Below are 22670 nucleotides of genomic sequence, written 5' to 3'. Positions count from 1 at the left end.
CAGATTGGGAATAAGAGTGGGAGCAGTGCCATTGCACAGCAGATCATCCTGAAATCAACTTTAAACAAGAAGAAGACTGGACTTCGACATTCTGCTGCACAGAAGACTGAAGAGAATCTCCCTTGTGGCCTAGGAGGGGCCACCCTGTGAACACAGGCATCACCCAGCACCTCGACGTCTGCTTTGCCGCCGCCTCCCGCCGGAGCCCGAGTGCAGAGCCTGACAAGACCCAGCTTCCCAGACTTCTCCCAGCCCGATCCACAGTCCCTGCAAAGAAGGGACCCGTGGAGGCACCGAGAGACGTGGGAGCGGCCATCTTGAAAGACCCCCGAGACGCTGACTGCGCAGCACCCGAGGCACCCTCGACTCTGTGCTTTGGGGTTTGAGAAGCCCCACAACCGAGCAGCATTTGCACCAAAGAGCAGCCCTCCAGCATCTCCACGATCTGCGTGGGGCCCTTTTGCTTTGTGCCACTCGACTCGCCATCCTGGCCACTTGTCACGTGGTCAGCGGCCATCTTGGCGACGAAACCTACGACTTACACTGTGGGTCTGGTTGCTCCAGACCTGCCCTCGCTCCTGTAGAAAGGAGTACCCGCTCTGACCTTGCTGGTCCGAGTAATAAGCCTTTTTCACTTTCCCCGTGGCTTGCATTAGCCAAGGCTTGTTTGCTTAAATCGAGTTGCCGACACCGCCATCAGCTAGAGCCTTTGAGGGACAGCTCGTGATCGACTCCTGGACGTCCTTGACCTCTTCGTGTCCACGCAGCTGCAGAGAGAAGCAACCCCTGATCACCTGTTTGCACCCGACTTTGCCTGGTTCCAATCTGGTTCCACGGTGGTCACTGGTCAGTGACTTTGAACATTGTCCCCTCTGCTTTCAGGTCTTCACCACTTCAGATCCACCCTTGGATCCACCGGACACTTCTCCTTCACATCGCCTGCAGCATCTTCAGCTTCAAGCGCCAAGAACCTGCGTGTCAAAACCCGACGCCACTTCGACCCTGTGCACCCGCTTCCTGTGGGTGAGGTAACATTGCAACGCCGGTGTCCCTACACTGGTACACACCTCTAGGGTCTGTGTCTTAAATTTTGTTCCTCTAGGTTCAGCGGAAGTGCCCTTAAACTAACTTTGTGTAACTTTTACGCACCATAGACTTTGCATTGGAAAGTGCGTGCACTTTGAACACTGCACCCGAGTCCCGCGGGCCTTTCCCGACTTAGTCACTGCTAGTCTCGAATAGCTCCAGCGATTCCCAAGGCCCTAGGCCTGTTCCCTTTCTTATTGGTATCTCTTATACCACTTTCTTAGTATATGGTTTAGGTGGCCCCTAGGGCTCATCCATATTGTGCAACTTTTGTGTATTTTAAACTGTCTTGTGATTTAACGCGTGTGCTTCTGTGCTCATAAAGAGTCCAGGGGATTTTATAGTTAATAAATCAATATAGATTTTCAATATATATCTGTGTGGTGTCCCTTTCATTTGGTATTCAAGGGGGTTGTGTATGGTATAACAGCTGGCTTCACATGCCTTTCAGAGTTTAGCCTAAGACTGCTTTGTCCACGTTACCACTAGGATAACTGGTCTACAAGGTTGAATTACAATCATCATCATAAGGGTTGCTTGGCATGGTACAAAGTGATCACTAAGAATTAGTGAGCATTATGTACCCGGCCAACTTCTCACAATCCTCTTCCCAAACTCTGGAATGCTTCGTGTAACGGGAAAACAGGTATACAAAGAGTAGGACATGCCAGCTGAATAAAAACAAACAAGGTCTAGCACAAATCGATTTTTGGGGCTCCTATAGAAGATTCTCTTTTCCAAGACATACATAATTGACCTAGACAACCAGATCCTAGGCATGAAATATGGATCAAATTAATCAGAGAAAGAAGGGGGACTTTGAAATGTCTTTCAAAGCCTTGCTGTAATGCGGCTGCATTTCTTAAGTTTCCAGTCCGTTTCAGACTGGTTTCATTTAATGTATTCCGTGCCATGTCGTGGCGGACAGCATTTCCTGAAACACCCTTGTCATGTGCCACTTTCATAAGGGACAATAGAATGGGCATAAGTAACGTCACCTACCTAAGGGGTCTATTAGGATGGTGGGCGGACTCCAGTCCGCCCGGCACCCTAGCGGTGCTGGAACCGGCCACCAGGGGTGCGGCGGTCCTACCCCGCCAATTAGGATGCGACCGTCACCCTGGCGGTCGCATCCCGCATATATTGCATTGTGGGGGTCGGTGCTGTAAGCAGCACCTGCCACAATGTAACATATGCATGTTGTGCATTGGCACGCACAACAGGACAGGCACCGCGCAGTGCCTGCCACCTTGTGTATGCCAATGTTTAGGGGTACCATGGGTACCCCCCAAGTGCGGCCCGCAACGGTCCCCCAAAGGGAAAACTGCATGCCTTTCAATGGCGGAGTCTCCTTCATGGAAAGGCATTAAACCACCACCATTGTAATATGGATGGCGGTGCCTGCAAGGCACTGCCACCATATTGCAGGCATTTCCGCCCGGTAGGCAATAGTGACGATTGCCTACCAGCGGAAAAGCGGCAGACGGTCTTTTCATCCGCCGTGGTACCCCCGCCATGCAAATGTGGCAGGGGATTAAAGGCCGTCTGGCGGGTGTTTTAGTGGGTGGATCGCTACCCCCGGTAGGGCATTGGCGATCCACCTGCCATCCTAATAGACCTCTAAGCTCGACCTTTCACTGAGCGGTACGGAGCTTTAACGGTGTATAACATGCTCAAAAAGATGAACTGCACTGGAAAGTCAATTTGGATGACTGCGCAGCACGAAGAAAACTCCAGCTTTGCAGCAGAAGATGAGCAATGTAAGGGACACAAACCGTGCATCCTTACAGAGGTGGACTTTCTCTCTTGCAGGTATGCATCGCACCATGGATGCAGACCTTGAGTTTACACTGCAACGGTTCCAGTGGGGTAATGTATGTACGGTCATTAGTTAGTACAAAGCATAATATCAATAACAGTTGAGGGTTCAAAGGGGATATTAGAGAGAGAGATAAAGCTCATGACACCAAGGTTCATATCATATTTGGATTTGGATTGTTTTCAAATGAAGTAAATAACATACAAATTACACACATAAGGTTTTCAACAGTGCAAAGTGTCCCAAGTGTATTATGAGAACCAAAAAACAAAACAGTTGAGTGACATCAAGTGAGATATTTACAAGGTTTCTACAGAATGTATTCTTCAAGGAAAACGAACATCAAAATGATAAATATAACAGAATCTTTCAGCGACTATATACAGTCATAGGCACTGGCGGTATGGTTCTTTTCCATTGAGCGTCTATGGTGTTTCGACCCGGAAGTGGATAAGGGGTCTCGTTAGGACCAGGGGAGTGGGGGACATCTGAGTCATGCAAGCTCAATCACTGGGTGAAGTGTGCCAACCCTGTGTGTAAAAAAACGGAGAGTAAAAGTACTCACAGTGAATGAGCAGTCGTTAATGGGCTGAACCGCTCGGTGGCAAGGTGCAGAAGGGACACCCACGATGGGGCTTTAGGATGCTTGTTAGTGCGACCGCTGGATCTGACTGTTGAACCGGGAACCGGTTCCCGATTCAACAGTCAGATCCAGGCAGACTGCAAGCAGCCACCGAGCGCATTGCCTAAGGCATTGACCTTGGCATTATCATCCTATTGCGGAATACATATACCGACCAGCGGTCGCGCTAAGCATCCTAAGGCCCCATCGTGAGTGTCCCTTCTGGGGAAAAAGAATGCCCCCTGGGTTCGCCGCCACAGCCCGCCTGCCTTCCATGTCCAACTAACGTCATATCAAATCAAAAAGCATTTTTTTCTGCAGCATCGGAAGCGCAGATCTTCTGTCATGACCACAATTAGCAGTTGTGTTTTTTTTTTGGAGCAATTAGCAGCTTTAGCTGGTCACTAACAAACCTGGCTTTTCCTATTCTGCTTGATGGCATTGCTGCATGCATTGTTTGAATCCTCCATTGGGGCCATCCAAGGCCCAGCCCGCTACTTCCGCGAAGTCTCCCAACCATGACGTTGGTATTGACAGAGGGAAACAGAAGCTAAAAACTGAAGAAGGATGAGGAGGCATGCCATACGCTGTACGTGAGCACCAATGGAACGTAAAAGTAAACAAGCAGTGTTATGCTGAAATGCCCATACAGAAGGAGGGAGGAGGGGCCATCACACCCTGTACAGTGTGATGGCCAAACAAAAACGTTCTCCGAGTGAAATTGCCAGTGAGGGAGTTAAGTCCACAAAGGAGGGACATTTTAACAAATGCACCATTTGTAAGCAGGTATTTGTAATTGACAAACATAACAGCCAATGGCAATTGGTGAGTTTTCCAGAGCCTCTAGAAGAGATACAACAGGTCGATCATGCTCGACCTAAAAAGGGCAGTTCTTGAGAAGTCTGATCAGCAGTAAGTTGCTCACAAAAGTGTTCACTGAATTTGTAAAGGGAGCCCTTTTACAATCCCCTCACTCACACCAATATTTGCATCCCCTTCCCTCTAGCCACAGCAATGCAGGTAATACACTTCTACTCTCCGGGAAGCTAGCCACACCTTCCATCTGATGCCAATGCAAACCAGAGGCATTTAAGTGTATCACACTCTGCTGTATAATTAATACTCTGAGTCAAACCTGAGGATGAATGCCAAAATCTCTTTTTCAATGGATCCATTATTTGTAATGTATTTCCTTGACATGGGTCCAGCCATTATTTCTCACTTTCAACCCTTGAACTGATCAACTGACTTGGGTGGATCAGTGGTCTAGCATTAGTCTAGTAGCAGAGAGATGGTTTACCTGATTCGAGTACCTATTAACAATTCCCAACATAGCTCAATCTTCCCAAGAAAATATTGTTCTCTTTCTACATTCTTGCATCTTCAAACAGCATGCTGTCTCAAAAAAACATTCACTACATTCCTTAAATCGGCATTAAAAAAACAACAATGTCCTTTAATTACAACTTGTTTGCAGCCTCTCCTTTCTTCTTCTCTTTTCATATGTCCCTATCCTTACCTTCCATCCCCTACATGCCTACTTCTCTGAGCACAACCTACTGTGACACATGCATGTTTGACTATTCCCTATTTCCTCAAATTTCCCACATCTCATCTACAAGACCACAATCTCTCCTACTTCCCCTGAAAGTCATATCTATGCAACCCAACAATACCTAATCTCCTATAACTCCTGTATTAATCCCACCAGCCATGTGCTTGAACTCACCTCTCCCCCACTAATGATTGCAACCAACCATTATTACTTTAGTCCACCATAAAAAACGAAAATGGTTGCATATAATGGGTTACTTTGAGCGCACAAGACTAATCCCAGTAACTAATAGTAACTAATAACACTGAACAAACCATTAAGCTTGGGTTCTGGAACAGCGTGCTGCCTGGCGTAAAGCGCTTTGACGTCTCATCAGGGCTGGTAAGCGCTATATAAATGCAATTACATTAACTGTGAGGCACTAATGCCAAATGTCCAATCTCAATTGAAAGGAAGGGGTGGGCTACATTTAATATGAATGTTCAAGTTTAAAAGGAATGTTTAAACTTTGACTCATGTGGTCCTAAAAAGAAATAGTGCACCACATTGTGGAAACTGAATGCATATTTAATATTGGCAAATTCTTTCTGTCCATGATTAACTGTTTTTTGATAATTGGAATGAAATGATATATGTTGATTTAATGTTCTTTGTATGTCACATGTACATTAGTCCTTTTTTGTTAAGGTCTATTGATGATTAATTCAATGTTTTTGGTATGTTATTTGTACATTAGTCTTTTGTGAAAATTCAGTCGCTAGAGGTTGAGTTGATAATGTTGATTCTCTTGCCTAAAAAATAATCATCTAAAAAACTGATTCTAAAGATACTGACAAAATAAATTGTCTTGGTAAAACTAATTCATTTAGCTTTATCTATTGTCTTACTGAGTGATTTAGTAATACATCCCGGAGGCATATGTACAATCCCCTTGTTTTATAACTGTCCAATCTCAGCGCAATCACACTATGACGTACGTCTTTCTCCTCGCAGTGATTCATACTCCTATACAATTTTTATAGGAGCACCCTTTTCTCTACACTAAGCAAACATAAAACAAATGTTGAGCAATTTCAACAAATAACTTTTGTCTCCTCCATTAAGAAATCAAAGTATTCGTTAACACAAGAAATGGTTCTGAGTGACACTTTCCGACTTACTCACACACCTGTACACGTCAGCAAAACCTCGACCGGAGGGAAATCATTTGCATCAGTGCAGTTTGTCTCCTTTTCGCAACAGGATCCACTACACCAACCACATCTTACTCTCAAAAAAAGGAATATGTACCTATCTCAATTGTGCAGCCAATGGTACCTCACAACCAGCCACGGCTCGTGGAGGGAGTTTTGGTGGGGCGGAGAGGCGGGCAGGGAGGTGCAGGGTGGGGGGGGGCTAAAAACTGGAGTATGGATAATTGAAGGTAAGTAAACAATTTAATTAATAAAACGAATTTCGAAGCGCGCCCTGCATCGCAAAATGCGATTCAGGGTGCGCTATGAAATTCATTTTATTTATTAAATTGTTTACGTACCTTCAATTATCCATACTCCAGTTTTTAGTACCCCCCGCCCCGCCTCTCCGCTCCACCGAAACTCCCTCCATGGGCCATGGCTGCTCACAACTAACACTACAAAACTAAGCACACAAATTACAAGACCGTGTATTCCACACATATATCTATCCCAGGATCTTAGGGTATGTCCAGCCTGATAACAACTTCAACTGCTCCGCATTAAGCGCATTCACATCCATATCATCCATAAAGCCTCATCGCACCACGCAATCTCAGCAAAATACTGCAAGGTTGACTTACAAAATGACAACACTTGACCCTATTAATAATCTTGCTACTCTTTTCTTAACTGCTGGAACTCTGCTGATCCTCCGAATCTAGACATGGGCATTTAGGGCTAGGACTTTGTTTGGGCAAGTCTAGCATTTCAACAGGAGGTATTCTAACTTCCTTTGCTTTAGTAACCAACGATCCAACAATGCTCTCATCTCTAAGAGCATTGGGCCTTACATGGTAATCTCCCAATCAAGTCATTAAAGATTTTTCCCCACTGGTCTATGGACCTTTGTGGTTGACGTGAAGCATTAAAAGGGAAAAGATCTCAACAATACGTTCCAACTTGTGAATCCAATGTGACTTCACAGTAAGGACCAAGATTCGCCAGATATGGTTAAAGGGTTTTATTTTGGAATACCAATCAATTCCGCATATATGCAAACCAATAATAAATTCAGTAGGTACAACAATACAACAGATAGGCTGAAATAGGTCAGTAGACTGAGTCGATATATGAGGAGATTGAGGAATGTGATAGTCACAACAAAAAAAGAAACAGATTAAAGCAAATAGGTGTCCCATAAAGAAACGTCCCTTCTAAACAGAGCAAATATAGAGTAATCTACTAAGGGTCTATATTTCGGGAGCATAGAACGTGTCAGTGTGATCAGACTTCAGTAGAAGTCTTGGAAAAAGGAAATAAGTGTTTAGCATAAAGCTTCCTACTTACAATAACAGGGCAAGCAGAGAAGTCTGTACCTCTCAATCAATCAATTCATCTTTATTCGATCAAGTTAAAAATTATCATAAAAGCACATCTAAATACATCATCCTAAAATTATTACAAAATTCTATCTTTAAAATTACAAACATTTCACCACAATTCTAGAATAAAGACAAGGATGAATAAAAGATGTTAAAAAATCATTTCATATGCTATATCTAAGTACTTGTGTTAAGCGAACTTAATGGTCTACGTGCCGTCCCCTTCTTCTTCCTCGTGCAGGCCCATAGGAATAACGCAATTGAATAACAAACCAAAGGGTCAGGTAGTGTTTTTAGAAAATATAGTGCTACCCAGCACTGCTTAAAATTAATTTTATCTAAAATTGGTTTGAGGTGGACATTCCTTTCATTCTCATATAGCCTGCAGAGTAAAACTACAGTGCAATTCAGTTTGAAGTGATAAATTATCACATGGGTACACACTTAATTCAGAACGATTATATGTTTATTCAGGATACCCTAACATGAGGGGAATCAGGTTAGTGCGAAACCTCAGTAATACAAATCTGTGTTGCATCCTATTTGCATTTACTAGTTTAAGAGAAACCTCCCTCAATTAATGGTGGATTTAGGCAATATGCTTGGGCTGCGTGTTTCTCTTTATAGTGTTCCTTACGCTTGTACTCAGACACCAGCATGAACATATCACTAACCTTCTGTTGGGAGACCTTCTTATAGACCAGTGGATCTTTAAAAAGTTCATGGAGACTAATATCCCTTATTGCTGACTCTACATAACTAAGCCACCTAGACCTCTTGCACTTGTCTACAGCTAGGCAGTTCCTTATTACTGATTGAGTCAGTTGTACTGTGTCTCTCCTCCAGATTGAATGCCAGAGGAGTAGTGGGGCTAGTTGTGTATAATCTAAGATATGGGCCAGGCCCAATTCCATATGTAAGATACTGTTTGTAAAAGAGGGAGGCAGGCCCACTACAGATTTAAAAAATTTATTCTCAATAGTATGTAGTGGTGTCGGTGCAACCGTACGCCCAGACCCTAGCTCCATAGGTCGCTGCTGCTTTTACTCTGGCCTGGTACATACTTTTTATCGGTAATAAGGGTTTAGTACCCAATTTTCTAGCGCAGGATTTTACGGCAAATTTACCCCTCTCCATCACCATCTTTCTTACTTCCATCAATTTTGCCCATGACAGATTTTTATCAAAGAGGATGCCCAAGTAGGGAAAAGAATCCACTTCCTCATTTTTTTCTGCATACATGCGGAAGTGCAGCACTTTTTCTCTTTTTGTAGCCCCAGCTATTATTACAAAGGACTTGGTTTGGTTCACTTTCAACTGTAGAGAATCCATAAAGAGACATACGTGGTTCTCAGCCTTTGTAACCCAATGAGTGCCTTTTCAACTCCATTTGTGTATAGGGGGAAGAGAAATGGGGCCAATACACAGCCCTGCCTTACTCCCCTGGAGATTTTAAAAGAGAGTGTACAATCTCCATTTTTGGTAGAACGCACTGATGCCGTCGCGTTTGTGTACGATTGCCTGATGAAATTTAATATAGCAGGTTCGGCCCCCATCATCTCCATTATAGTCCATAGCTTATAATGGACCACGCAGTCGAACGCCACGCTCAGGTCCATGAATGCCATGTATATTTTCCTGCCCTTCATTCTAGTATTTCTTTTAGGGTCAATGCTAAGTTCAAGCATGGATCCACACTACCCCTTTCCTGCTGGAAGCCATTCTGGGCCGGTCTCTAGCCCTTCCCTCTAGCCTAGAGAGGAGAAGGCGGCCCATGAACTTTGATGTTGTATCCAGCAGGGAAATCGGTCTGTAATTCTTTGGGTTGGCCCTGTCTCCTTTTTTGTAGATGGGTACAATGACCCCCAAAGACCATGAGGGGGGAGGGCCTTCCAAGGCTATACTATTCAGATCATTAGTTAGGAGTGGTATTCATAAATCTGGATTTGTTTGAAAAAAGTCTATTGGGACACCATCCGGTCCTGGGGCCTTTCCTAGGCTGTATGAATCCATCCCCGCTTTAACTTCAATGAATGAAAATGATATAGGCACATGACACATTGCCTGCATTGCCACATAGTGGGTTGTAATATTAGGGTTTAGAGCAAAGATATTCTCAAAATGGAAGACCCATGCCTCCTCATCAACATTTATGTCTAGTGTTGGGTCACTAGGGCTATTGAAATATGGTGCATTTACTAGCTTCCAGAAATTGCCACTATTTCCAGAGTTGGCTGCCTTATCCAGGTCGGCCCATAAGTCCTCCCTGATTTCCTTTTCTCTGCTTTTCCTTGCAAATTTGTCTGAGGCCCGCAATGTTCTTATTTGATTTTTGTTTCTAGGCTTGGCCTTCAGAGCATACAACAAAGCCTTCCTAGCTTTTGTGCATGGAGAATCGAACCAGCCCCTGCCTTTTACACTGTTTGGCGCTTTTGTTCTTGTTAGGGCCGATTTTATATTTTCTAAGATATTACAAAAAGCTGGCACAACTTCCCCTGCTTCAACTTCTGGATCTAAACATAGTTGTATGTCATATTGTGAGTTTAAAATGATTTCTGGAACCATCTTAATTTTGTCAATTTGTGCCCATTTGAGCTGTACCCCATTTTTCCTAGCCACAATTGGTCTTTCGGCATTACTGCTTGGTTGTCTATCAAGTGCTAATATCTTCAGCTCCATTGAAACTATGGCATGGTCACTAAAAGTTGCGAAGGAGTTGCCTACCTTGACAACCCTTGCAATAAGGGGAGCTGTCAAAAGTATGTAGTCAATCGTTGACTCCACCCCATTTCGCTGAATGTTTTCCGGCAAAGTGCCTGTTATGAAGTCTGATTCAGAAAAGGGGGTGGTGATGGACAGAGTATCTGAATTAAGCAGACCACTCCTACCCAGTCCAAAGATCAGGGCTTGATCCATCATCGTTTTTTAGCTCACTGCACCATCCCAGCTCAGAACCTGGCTACATGCAAATTAGTCTGTCCCTGGCCCAGTGCATCATGGGAACAGGGCAGACCAAACTACCAAGCCAATTCTCATACTGGAAAGGAAACAAGCTTCCGGGGACCGGTTTCTGGCATTACAGCCGTCTTCGGCCCGGCTTGCTTGAATCCTGATGGTGCAGTGAGCAAGGGACTCATGTCTGAGCATACCCTTCCACGCTTATGGTGGACAAAACGATTCAGAAAAGGGGGTGGTGATGGACTGAGTATCTGAATTAAGCAGACCACTCCTACCCAGTCCAAAGATCAGGGCTTGATCCATCACCGTTTTTTAGCTCACTGCACCATCCCAGCTCAGAACCTGGCTACATGCAAATTAGTCTGTCCCTGGCCCAGTGCATCATGGGAACAGGGCAGACCAAACTACCAAGCCAATTCTTATACTGGAAAGGAAACAAGCTTCCGGGGACTGGTTTCTGGCATTACAGCCGTCTTCGGAATCGGCTTGCTTGAATCCTGATGGTGCAGTGAGCAAGGGACTCATGTCTGAGCATACCCTTCCACGCTTATGGTGGACAAAACAATTCAGAAAAGGGGGTGGTGATGGACAGAGTATCTGAATTAAGCAGACCACTCCTACCCAGTCCAAAGATCAGGGCTTGATCCGTCACCGTTTTTAGCTCACTGCACCATCCCAGCTCAGAACCTGGCTACATGCAAATTAGTGTGTCCCTGGTCCAGTACAAGAATTGGCTTGGTAGTTTGGTCTGCCCTGTTCCCATGATGCACTGGGCCAGGGACAGACTAATTTGCATGTAGCCAGGTTCTGAGCTGGGATGGTGCAGTGAGCTAAAAAACGGTGATGGATCAAGCCCAGATCTGTTGACTGGGTAGGAGTGCTCTGCTTAATTCAGATACTCTGTCCATCACCACCCCCCTTTTCTGAATTGTTATGAAGTCTGGTCACAAATTATTTCCATGTTTAGGGAGGCTGATAACTTAGTAAGGCCATTACCATACTCACTATGTGTGAAGTGATATATAGGATTTCCCCCTATGTCCTCTAACCCACTAACAGGCAGTGTATTGAACTTACAGGGGTGTATGTTGAAATCACCTAACCATATGACAATTATATTCGAGATCTTAATGTTACATATGATGTCAGAGATAGCTTTGTCGACTTCCCCCACAATCGTGTGCATCTTTGGACCAAATCTGTTGTTGTAGAAATGTATTAGTACCCATGTCCCTTCCTGATGCATCTCCATTACCAAAATGTCAGCATTTTGATTTGATTGTGGATTCATCTTTTCCTTAACTAATAAATTGTTCCAGATTAGGGTCAAGATTCCCCCTTCGCCCTCCCCGAAATAGATGAATTTGCTTGGGTCTGAAAGGGTCGGTAACTGTTGGTGAATACTGGCTCCGAGGCCCTTGTTTCCTGGAAACATACTATTTACTGGTCCTGCCATATCTTTAGCCAGTTAGTGTCATTCAGTTTGTTGGCAATACCAGCCACATTCCATGAGGCTATTTTCAATAAATGTCTTTGTCTCTCCCACTGTATAGGAGATGGATGTAAAATCTCATTATTGGCCGTAGTTAGGGAGGGGTACCTTTCATGACTCATCTGTGAGCTTGTATGTACTGGCTATAGTCAGTCACAAGCGTCAAGGTCAGATAGGGGCGCATATCTATTCTCGAACCTCCAATCCATTTGCCCACTATTTCCCCAAGATGGACCCCTGTCTGTCCTTCCTTAAACTGTAAATGGCCCACAGATCTTAATAATGTGGGAGTTCTGTAGAAGAAACCCAATGGTAGAACAGTGATATGTGACTTTCTAATGTCAGCATTTCCCAGTTGCTCCAGGAGAAAACCAAAAACAAATTCACTTTAAAAATTTAGAGCCACACAATCTCCTGGGAACTGTTTCCTAGCTGAGCCCACCCATGATACTCTTCTTGCCATGATCATTTGACTTGCAATGCTCCTACCTGTAGCCCCAACCGTGTTCAAATTTTGAGTTAGACAATGGAGAGCTTTGGACATCAATTGGTAGGTTGATTCTACTTGTCCCTTCCGCAGTGATGGCACATTTCCCAACACTAGAACCAGAGGGGCAGCTTCTGGGGGTAGATGTAAGGTCTGTGCTTCATTCATCTGATTACTCAAGATCGAGCTTGCTTCTTTCTGAAAACTATCCTGACTGCCCCGTCCTATCAGAATACTATTTTGACCTCTAAGTACTATATTAGAATTTTCCACTTCCTGATTTGTTTTGTCACTCATTTCTTTCAAGTAGCCTTATGTTACTATAGGCAGGGTGACTAGGTGTACCTGGTGCTGCATTGGGGGTTATTCCCTCCCTATTATCACTTAGATGTTATTTATTTATTTATTTTAGTGTTTTATAGAGCGCGAACTTGACCCGTGAGGGTAACAGAGCGCTTTACATGGTATACAGCGGTGAACAAACAAAGAAGTGCAGAACAATACAAAACTACACAAAAGGTTGGTGGGGGCAGGGGTGTGGGGACGGGGAATACAAGTGAATGATTGCAATCATAGTTAGAGTCAGTAAAAACAGAGGCCCATATATTCTTTGCGGGGATAATTGGTGATCTGGGGAGGAAGCGATAGTCTTTGATTCATCAGGAGGTGATAGTCTTAGATTCATCAGGCATAATGTGGTGGATGAGGGCAGGCCTTAGACGAGGAATTTACCCATGAGGAAGGTTTTGGCCTCCTTCTTGAAGCATACGAGAGAAGGGATTCTTCTGATGTCGAGTGGGAAAGAGTTCCAAACTCTTGGTGCTGCCCCGGTGATCGCCCTATTGTAGGTTATTTTTTTCTGAAAAAAGGCAGGTTGGAGTAAGAGGTCTCTAGCGGACCGGGAATTCCTGCTTCCTCCAAATGCCACTAGTTTCTGTGCCAGATAGGCAAGGGAGTTTGTGTATTTAGCCTTGTGTATAATGCATGCCAGTTTCAACTGGATTCTGGCTTCTAGAGGGAGCAGGTTCAGCGCTTTCAAATGTGGAGAAATGTGGTCGTATTTTCTGGTGCCAGTGAGTAGTCTGGCGGCCGCGTTGAGGCAGGCTTTTAGAGGTGCTAAAGAGATCTTGGGTAGTCCAGTAAGGCTGGAACATCCATATTCCAGTCTAGAGATGACTAGTGCTTGAACTGCCATTTTTAGGTATGGAGCATCGATGAAAGGTTTCAGCTTCCAAAGGCAGTTCAGGTGGAATCAGGCTGCTTTGGCTATCGAGTTAATGTGGTCTTGCATGTTCAGGTTACAGTCAAGGATTATGCCCAGGGATTTGGCAGAGTCCACAATGGTTGACGGGCAGTTTAGGGCAGTGATGGCCTTGATCTACATCTGAATCTCCGTTTTGACTTTTGAAGGGGAGATTAGGGGAAATTCAGTTGTCTTTGCGTTGAGTTCGAGTTGGTTAGCGGCTAGCCAGTGGACAGTCAGTTTCAGGGTCTCATTCAGGGAGAGGATCTCCTCGAGCAAAGAGATATTGATGTATATTTGGGAATCGTCCGCGTACATATGGTAAGAGATGTTGCCGTATGTAAAACTTTTGTGAGTGGCTCTAAGTAAAGATTAAAGAGGATGGGGGACAGGGTTGAGCCATGGGGGACACCAACCATGACCGGAGTGGGAACTGATAGGTTGCCGCTGATGAGGAATCTCTGAGAATGGTTATGGAGGAAGGACCTGAACCATTCTAGGACCACACCATCTAGACCCATTCTGAATTTAAAGCGTTCAAGTAGTTTGTCATGGTGGACCGTATCGAAGGCAGAGGATAGATCTAAGAAGATCAGAAGGCATGTTTTTCCTTGGTCTAGGGCATCGTCCACAATGTGGAGCATAGTGGTTTCAGTGCTGTGCCCCGGTCTGAATCCAGATTGGAAGTCATCGAATAGGTGGAAGTTGTTGATGTGGTGGCTTAATTGCTGTTGTACACATTTCTCCAATACTTTGGATAATAGCGGGATATTGGAGATAGGTCTGAAATTGTCAGGAGAGGCTGGGTCCAGTAAAGGTTTTTCAGATAGGGACGACTTGGCCGGCTTTCAAGGGGTCCAGAATCGAACCCTGCTGGAGAGAGGCATTGATTATTGCAGTCCAGCAAGGAACAATGGATTGGGAGGCAGCAGCAAGGCAGTTGGAAGGTAGCGGGTCATTAAAATGGCTGTTTGGGTTTAAGGTAGAGAGGATTTTGGAGATGGAGTCTTCAATATAGTGTTCGAAGTCAGTCCAGCGGGCTTGGTATTTAAGTGAGGCCAGAGGGAGTGGTGCGGGAAAAGGGGGCAGGTCCAGAAAGGGTTGAGAGTAAGTGGCGGTATTTAGTTCAATTCCTAATGCCGTGATTTTATCGGCAAATAAAGAGGAGAATTCCTCTGACAATATTAGGGATTTGGGGGTTTCTTTCGGTGTTTTGGCCAGTTGATTAGATTGATGTTTGACCAGCTCAATTAGCTTAAGGGGTCTATTCTTGGCGCTCTCCAATTCCGATCTGAAGCATTCTTTTTTTGAATTGAGGATGTGTTTGTTGTAGGAGTTTCTCGCCTGGCGGAGAAGTTTTAGATCAGTAGCAGAGGGGTGTTGTCTCCAGTTTCTTTCGGATTGACGTAGGGATCTCCTCTTTGTGTTAAAGGGACAAGTGAACCAGGGGTTTCTATCTTTGATTTGTGTTCTTTTTAGTTTTAGAGGGGCAAGGTCATCCATAATGTTTGATATAGACGGCGAGTAATGTTTATTGAGGTCGCTGACTGTGGATATGTGTGAGGGGGGAGGTCAGATTTGCAGCCTCCAGTTTTGTAAGGTAAGATGTTGGGCCCTATTTGTTGTAACGGGAAATGTATTTAGTGTCATTGTACTACAATCATTTCTGAGCATCTCCTGTGATGTTGGGGGCTGTCTGGCCATCATTGGGCCAAACTTTGTTAATAATGCCTCTAGTGTGCAAGAGTTATCTTTAGCCTGGGATTCTAGGCCGGTTAATTTCTCCTCTATCTGACTTAGTTTTAGTGAGATGGGGTTTAGCATAGTTTAAACCAGTGTTTCTAGTCATAGACATAGTTTCAGTCATCAGGGAGTAAAGGGTAGTATTTACTGTTTCCATACCAATTATTTCTTGCTGAGCTATTTCTAATACTACCTCTCCCTTGTTTTTATTTGGTATCAGGGCTTTTGCTGAGTTCAGTCTTTGCGGTCCCCCACCCCTCTTTCTCTTTACCGCAGCATCAGTACTATTCCTCGTAAGTCTTTTCATAGCTGCCACCCTTGTGGAAGCTCTTTGAATTAATGAATATAGACTTAAAGAGCGCATGGCTACCAAAGGCCTCCCAGCGTTAGAGACAGAGCCATCGATCAAGATGTATCAGAGGATTCAAGGGGACAGTAGAGTCTTCAGAAGTTTGCGGAAGGAAAGGTAATTGGCCTCAAGCCGAATGTGGTGTGTTAGATGATTCCAGCATTTTGCCGCAATGAAGGAGAACAGACGACCATCACTCCGACCTCGGTTTACTCTAAGAACGGATGCAAGATGTTTCTTCTCGGAGCGCATTGATCTTTTTGGGTGGTACGGGGAAATAATAGATCGGAGAATAGGTGGGGCCCTGGCAAAGAGCGACATTTGGGCAATGCACAAAGCCTTAAACTGGATTATTTCAGCCAACGGCAATCAGTGCAAAGAGATGATATGGGGTTTAGCAGAATCCCGATTATGAGCCTGCATAAGAAGTCACGCAGCACAATTTTGAACCGTTTGCAGTTTTTTAATGGTATCGCAAGGTGAGCCTAGGTAGAGCACATTGGCGTAGTCAAGCCGCGAAAGAATCAAGGCTAGCACCAATAGTTTCCTAGCATTAAAGGGCAGAAAGAGTAGAACTTTCCTGATCATTTTCAGGATACCATAACAGGTACCCGCCACTTTACGCGCCTGTTCGTTAAAATTCAGGTTTTAGTACAGCTACAACCCGAGACTTTCTATTTAATCTTTTGAAGGGGCATAACCCCTGGACATTTTGGCCAAAGTATGCTGGTATCAAGGTTAGTGGTCTTGCCCAAGAACATCATCTCATTTCTGGCTGCATTCAGCTTTAGGAAGGAACCATCCATCCAAGTGGAGACCCTGTCCAAGCAGTTGGCCAAATGGATCTTATTATTGTCTAAAAGATTGAGGGACACAATCAGCTGAGTGTCATCAGCGTACGAGATGATCCTAACCCCAAAGGGCTTGACCACCTCGGCCAAAGGGTGAAAATAAACATTAAAAAGCGTGGGGCTCAGGGAGGAGCCCTGAGGCACCACACATCGCAAAGGCATCATCTCCGAGATTAAATTGTCCTCAAGAGACCTGGAATTACCTATCTACCAGGAACGACTCAAGCCATTTGAGTAAGATTCCTGTGACCCCAATCTCTCTTAGTCTTCCGATCAATAGCTAGTGATTGACCTTGTCGAAGGTCGCACTGAGGTCGAGCAATATGATAGCTGCGGACCCACCGACATCCAGAATTTTCCTGGATTCTTCAACCACCGCTAATAAGGCCGACTCCGTGCCTTGATGGAGTCTAAATCCCATTTGAGAGGGGTCAAGGCGTTTATTCTCCTCCAAAAAAGCAGAGAGAACAGAATTGACATGCTTTTCACTTTTTTTCGCAATCCGTGGCAGGAGCGAGATCAGCCGATAGTTAGTAAAGACTTCAGAGTCCACGGTGGGTTTCTTCAGAAGAGCTCTAACCATGGCCTGTTTCCATGAAGAAGGAACAATCCCAGAGGAAAATGAAGTATTGGCAATATCCAGAATACCTGGAACGACAGAGTCAAAGACCTGATTGAGAATGGTCGGGGGTACAGCATCACTTGGGGAGCCGGATTTCAAACGGTCGAAGTACATTTTTAAAGATTCCATATCCATGAGATGAATTGTTTCAATGAGAGGGTCTAGCAATTGGGATTGAGCATCTGCAAGAGGGGTATTTACAAAAACTGATAAGGGGGAAAGGTAGAATGAATATTCTCAATTTTCTTATAGAAAAAGTGTGCCAAATTATTATAGCGTCCTAAGGTGTCCTCTAAGGGAAAGGGGGTCTCAGGAGGATTAAGGAGGGATTTTGCAATTTTGAAAATTTCGCAGGGGGAGTTGGAGGCTGAGATAATCTTTTTTTGTATTACCCAGATTGGGCAGTTCTCATTTCTGCCTTGTAGGCTTTAATGGCTTCTCTATATTTAGTTTTCTCAATAATAGAGAAGTCCTTTCTCCAACTTCTCTCCAGGCGCTTACATAGTTGTTTCAGTTCTCTTAGTTTGGGGGAATACCAGGCTGCACAATGGCCGTCTTTTTACTGGTCATCCAATTTTTCGGGATCAGCGTGTCTAGCGATGATTCCAGCCATTGATTAACTTTATTGTTAGCAGATTAAAGGTCGTTACCTAGGACGGGTCTGGATTATCAAGGGTTGAGGCCCAGGAATCTGTGAGGTGCCAGTAATGCCAGTAATGCCAGACCATCACTCCGACCTCGGTTTACTCTAAGAACGGATGCAAGATGTTTCTTCTCGGAGCGCATTGATCTTTTTGGGTGGTACGGGGAAATAATAGATCGGAGAATAGGTGGGGCCCTGGCAAAGAGCGACATTTGGGCAATGCACAAAGCCTTAAACTGGATTATTTCAGCCAACGGCAATCAGTGCAAAGAGATGATATGGGGTTTAGCAGAATCCCGATTATGAGCCTGCATAAGAAGTCACGCAGCACAATTTTGAACCGTTTGCAGTTTTTTAATGGTATCGCAAGGTGAGCCTAGGTAGAGCACATTGGCGTAGTCAAGCCGCGAAAGAATCAAGGCTAGCACCAATAGTTTCCTAGCATTAAAGGGCAGAAAGAGTAGAACTTTCCTGATCATTTTCAGGATACCATAACAGGTACCTGCCACTTTACGCGCCTGTTCGTTAAAATTCAGGTTTTAGTACAGCTACAACCCGAGACTTTCTATTTAATCTTTTGAAGGGGCATAACCCCTGGACATTTTGGCCAAAGTATGCTGGTATCAAGGTTAGTGGTCTTGCCCAAGAACATCATCTCATTTCTGGCTGCATTCAGCTTTAGGAAGGAACCATCCATCCAAGTGGAGACCCTGTCCAAGCAGTTGGCCAAATGGATCTTATTATTGTCTAAAAGATTGAGGGACACAATCAGCTGAGTGTCATCAGCGTACGAGATGATCCTAACCCCAAAGGGCTTGACCACCTCGGCCAAAGGGTGAAAATAAACATTAAAAAGCGTGGGGCTCAGGGAGGAGCCCTGAGGCACCACACATCGCAAAGGCATCATCTCCGAGATTAAATTGTCCTCAAGAGACCTGGAATTACCTATCTACCAGGAACGACTCAAGCCATTTGAGTAAGATTCCTGTGACCCCAATCTCTCTTAGTCTTCCGATCAATAGCTAGTGATTGACCTTGTCGAAGGTCGCACTGAGGTCGAGCAATATGATAGCTGCGGACCCACCGACATCCAGAATTTTCCTGGATTCTTCAACCACCGCTAATAAGGCCGACTCCGTGCCTTGATGGAGTCTAAATCCCATTTGAGAGGGGTCAAGGCGTTTATTCTCCTCCAAAAAAGCAGAGAGAACAGAATTGACATGCTTTTCACTTTTTTTCGCAATCCGTGGCAGGAGCGAGATCAGCCGATAGTTAGTAAAGACTTCAGAGTCCACGGTGGGTTTCTTCAGAAGAGCTCTAACCATGGCCTGTTTCCATGAAGAAGGAACAATCCCAGAGGAAAATGAAGTATTGGCAATATCCAGAATACCTGGAACGACAGAGTCAAAGACCTGATTGAGAATGGTCGGGGGTACAGCATCACTTGGGGAGCCGGATTTCAAACGGTCGAAGTACATTTTTAAAGATTCCATATCCATGAGATGAATTGTTTCAATGAGAGGGTCTAGCAATTGGGATTGAGCATCTGCAAGAGGGGTATTTACAAAAACTGATAAGGGGGAAAGGTAGAATGAATATTCTCAATTTTCTTATAGAAAAAGTGTGCCAAATTATTATAGCGTCCTGAGGTGTCCTCTAAGGGAAAGGGGGTCTCAGGAGGATTAAGGAGGGATTTTGCAATTTTGAAAATTTCGCAGGGGGAGTTGGAGGCTGAGATAATCTTTTTTGTATTAGCCAGATTGGGCAGCTCTGATTTCTGCCTTGTAGGCTTTAATGGCTTCTCTATATTTAGTTTTCTCAATAATAGAGAAGTCCTTTCTCCAACTTCTCTCCAGGCGCTTACATAGTTGTTTCAGTTCTCTTAGTTTGGGGGAATACCAGGCTGCACAATGGCCGTCTTTTTACTGGTCATCCAATTTTTCGGGATCAGCGTGTCTAGCGATGATTCCAGCCATTGATTAACTTTATTGTTAGCAGATTAAAGGTCGTTACCTAGGACGGGTCTGGTATTATCAAGGGTTGAGGCCCAGGAATCTGTGAGGTGCCAGTAAATTCTGAGTCATGGGCTGTGAGTCCCGTGGTTGTAACTTCTTCCATGGCCATTTCTGCTAGCGGGGGATCGTCTTAGGTGTTATGGGACGATATCAAACCCGTGAGGATCTTTTATAATTGGAGGGCTTCAGGGATTGCCGGCGTTCTTTTAGTTCAATCTCGTGCACCATGACTGATGTTGCCCTGGTTAAAAAAGAGTCAAGTGCCCCCACTATGCATGCGCCCACTCGGGTATTATGGGCCTCTTGTTTGCGCATCCTGTCTTTGGGTTTCAATGCAGTCAGTGATGCTGATGTATAAGGTCAGTAACCTGGACCCCGTATTGAAACTATTGATGCTATTAGTATTGGGTAAACACAGACTCAAGACTCAAGCGCTGGGTGAAGCACTTTACCTTAAGTATTCTCTGGGTCTCAGAGGGGTGGCCCAGCCCAGCCTCTTCCGGGCTCCGACGGGCATGGACGGGCCTGTCCTTGGCCCGGGCGCCACCCAGGTGCATCCCGCGCCGCTCTATATAATGATTACATTTCATTAATGCATTTAAATGTTTCACTTGTTTATGAAGTTAAGGCACACAGGGAATATAATGTCAAATGCCAGTATATAATTGCGTTTCTGTGACGTGTAAGGGTGGCGCCTAAATTGCGCAGCTCCAGGCTCGAACAAGTGGGTATCCTGCAGTGGCAGCCGGCATGGCTCTTTGCGCACAGCGGGCGGGCTAATCGCCAGGGTGGTAGGTCGCGCATTGTTTAAATATTGATAAGTAAATAAACTTACCTTGCCGCTGGCCGAGTCTAGTGTCTCTGCTCCTGCTCTCCTCGTGCACATCGAGGAACAGGAAGCAGGCCTACTGACCTGCTGAGTTTCGATTGGTAAGCACCCAGGCTCCCCTGACCAATCACAACACTGAAATGGAGCGCTGTGATTGGTTTTGAGCGTCCTGGTTCTATGCTCATCCAGGTAATGGGGGCCTGGGCATGATCTCGATGCAGGCCTGCATGGAGAACGGGGAAAGTGTGCATGACTGGTTTGGGCAGCCCAAGAGGGATGACCAAACAGTCATTGTGCACTTAGGAGTGGGTAAACCAACATGACCTGCTCCAAGAGCAGACCAGCCCGCCCCGCGTGCAAAGCAGCAGAAAGCAGCATAAAATGATAATAAAGTAGCTATTTTGCTTCGCACTGCTTACAAGCAGTGGGGCAACGCCGCCACTGTGTATCCTGTGTGTCTTGAGCCCTATTGACAGGAAGGAAATGCCCCTACCCCCTCAACTGCAGTTTGAATTATAAATGACAACAATAATAATCGGCATTCATTGAGCCCGCAAGCGGTAGTGAGTAAACTCTGTACATGACTAAAATGGGGGTAACGTAACGTGATAATCTCATTCAAAGTTGTTAGGTGGTGGGCGGGGTAGGAGCAGAGATAAGGCGGCTCGCAGGCAGCCTGCTTCTTACCTGGGTGTGCGATGAGCACCTTGGCACCGCAGCAAGAGAAACAGTGCAGCAAGGACTTGGCGCGGATGTTGAAGTTCAGGCACGCGGTGGCGCAGCCCAGCTTGGCCAGTCCCAGCCAGAGCCAGACGTAGGCGGGCTCGTTGGGAAGGAACAGAGCGGCGCAGTCGCCCTGGCGCAGACCCGCGTGCTCTTGCAGCACCCGGGCCACTCGGTTGCTCATGCGGTCCACCTCGGCGTAGGAGAAGGCTTGGTCCTTGTACAGCAGGAAGTGCTTGGCTGGGCTCTTGAGTACCTGCTTCAGGAAGACATCCAAGAGGGTGCGCGGGGGTTTGCGTGCCGCGTTGCGCCGCATCCAGAGAGCGTAGCGAAAGATGGTGAGGAAGGTCGCCACGTCCTGCAGGAGGTAGGGGAAGAGGCGACGAAACAACACAGGCAGGAGCAGCAGGAAGCCTGCCAGCCCAGTGAACAGCAGAGAGTACATGCTGCCGGCTGGAGTCTGCGAGCCTGGGCGCAAAACGGATTACACTCTGCGCAGGAATGACACTAGTCGCGGTGGGGGCTGAAAGAATTTACAAAGCTCAAGGCAGCTGAGCTGGGGGGAGGGTTTGCGGGCTCACTCACACCTCTCTGAATCCCTGCACAGGTAAGTGAAGCGGAAGCCGGGGTCTGGCTACGTTCAAACAGACCCAGCGCAAGATAAGAAAGGGTTCATAGTTCAACCCCCTCTAAACATGAGCCCGAAAGTGGGAGGAAGCTTACTAACATGAATAATACTACCTCTTTGAAAAAGTAACCGAAAACTAGTAATCATGAACTGGACAGTCAGCAGAGAAAGGCTGCCGCCCTCTCCTAGAGTACCTCCCCCTTACCGAGAGCTTTCAAACTCAGCAGAGGCTCCTGAGGCCGAATGTTGTCATGGAGCGAGTGGGCGGGGCTCCCACACCCATCCCTGCCAAGGGACCTCCTTCTCCAGTTCGTTCACCCCGACGACCCCTGCCAGAGCGCAGAGTGGGTGTGTCGTTGCAGGCAGGGTCAAACGCCGGTGCAGGGCAAGCGGGTTTTACAGTGATTGACTCCGCACTGCCACTAGGTAACAACATATATATTTGCCT

General features: G+C 45.6%; 1 protein-coding gene across 1 annotated transcript in view; it reads right to left on the bottom strand.

Annotated features, from left to right (window-relative positions):
• SLC27A2 (solute carrier family 27 member 2) overlaps positions 1-22430 on the bottom strand; it is a 319902-nt gene extending 297472 nt beyond the window's left edge. The window contains exon 1 of the mRNA XM_086958245.1: positions 21559-22430. Within this exon, the coding sequence (XP_086814371.1) occupies positions 21559-22039 (481 nt within the window). The 5' untranslated portion in view covers positions 22040-22430. The remainder of the gene's footprint in view (positions 1-21558) is intronic.
• Between the last annotated feature and the right edge of the window lie 240 nt (positions 22431-22670).

Source organism: Lissotriton vulgaris, chromosome 2_1, assembly GCF_964263255.1.
Source record: "Lissotriton vulgaris chromosome 2_1, aLisVul1.2, whole genome shotgun sequence".
Taxonomy (NCBI): Eukaryota; Metazoa; Chordata; class Amphibia; order Caudata; family Salamandridae; genus Lissotriton; species Lissotriton vulgaris.
The sequence above is the reverse complement of the archived record's forward strand: the minus strand, read 5'-3'. Positions and strand labels throughout refer to the sequence as shown.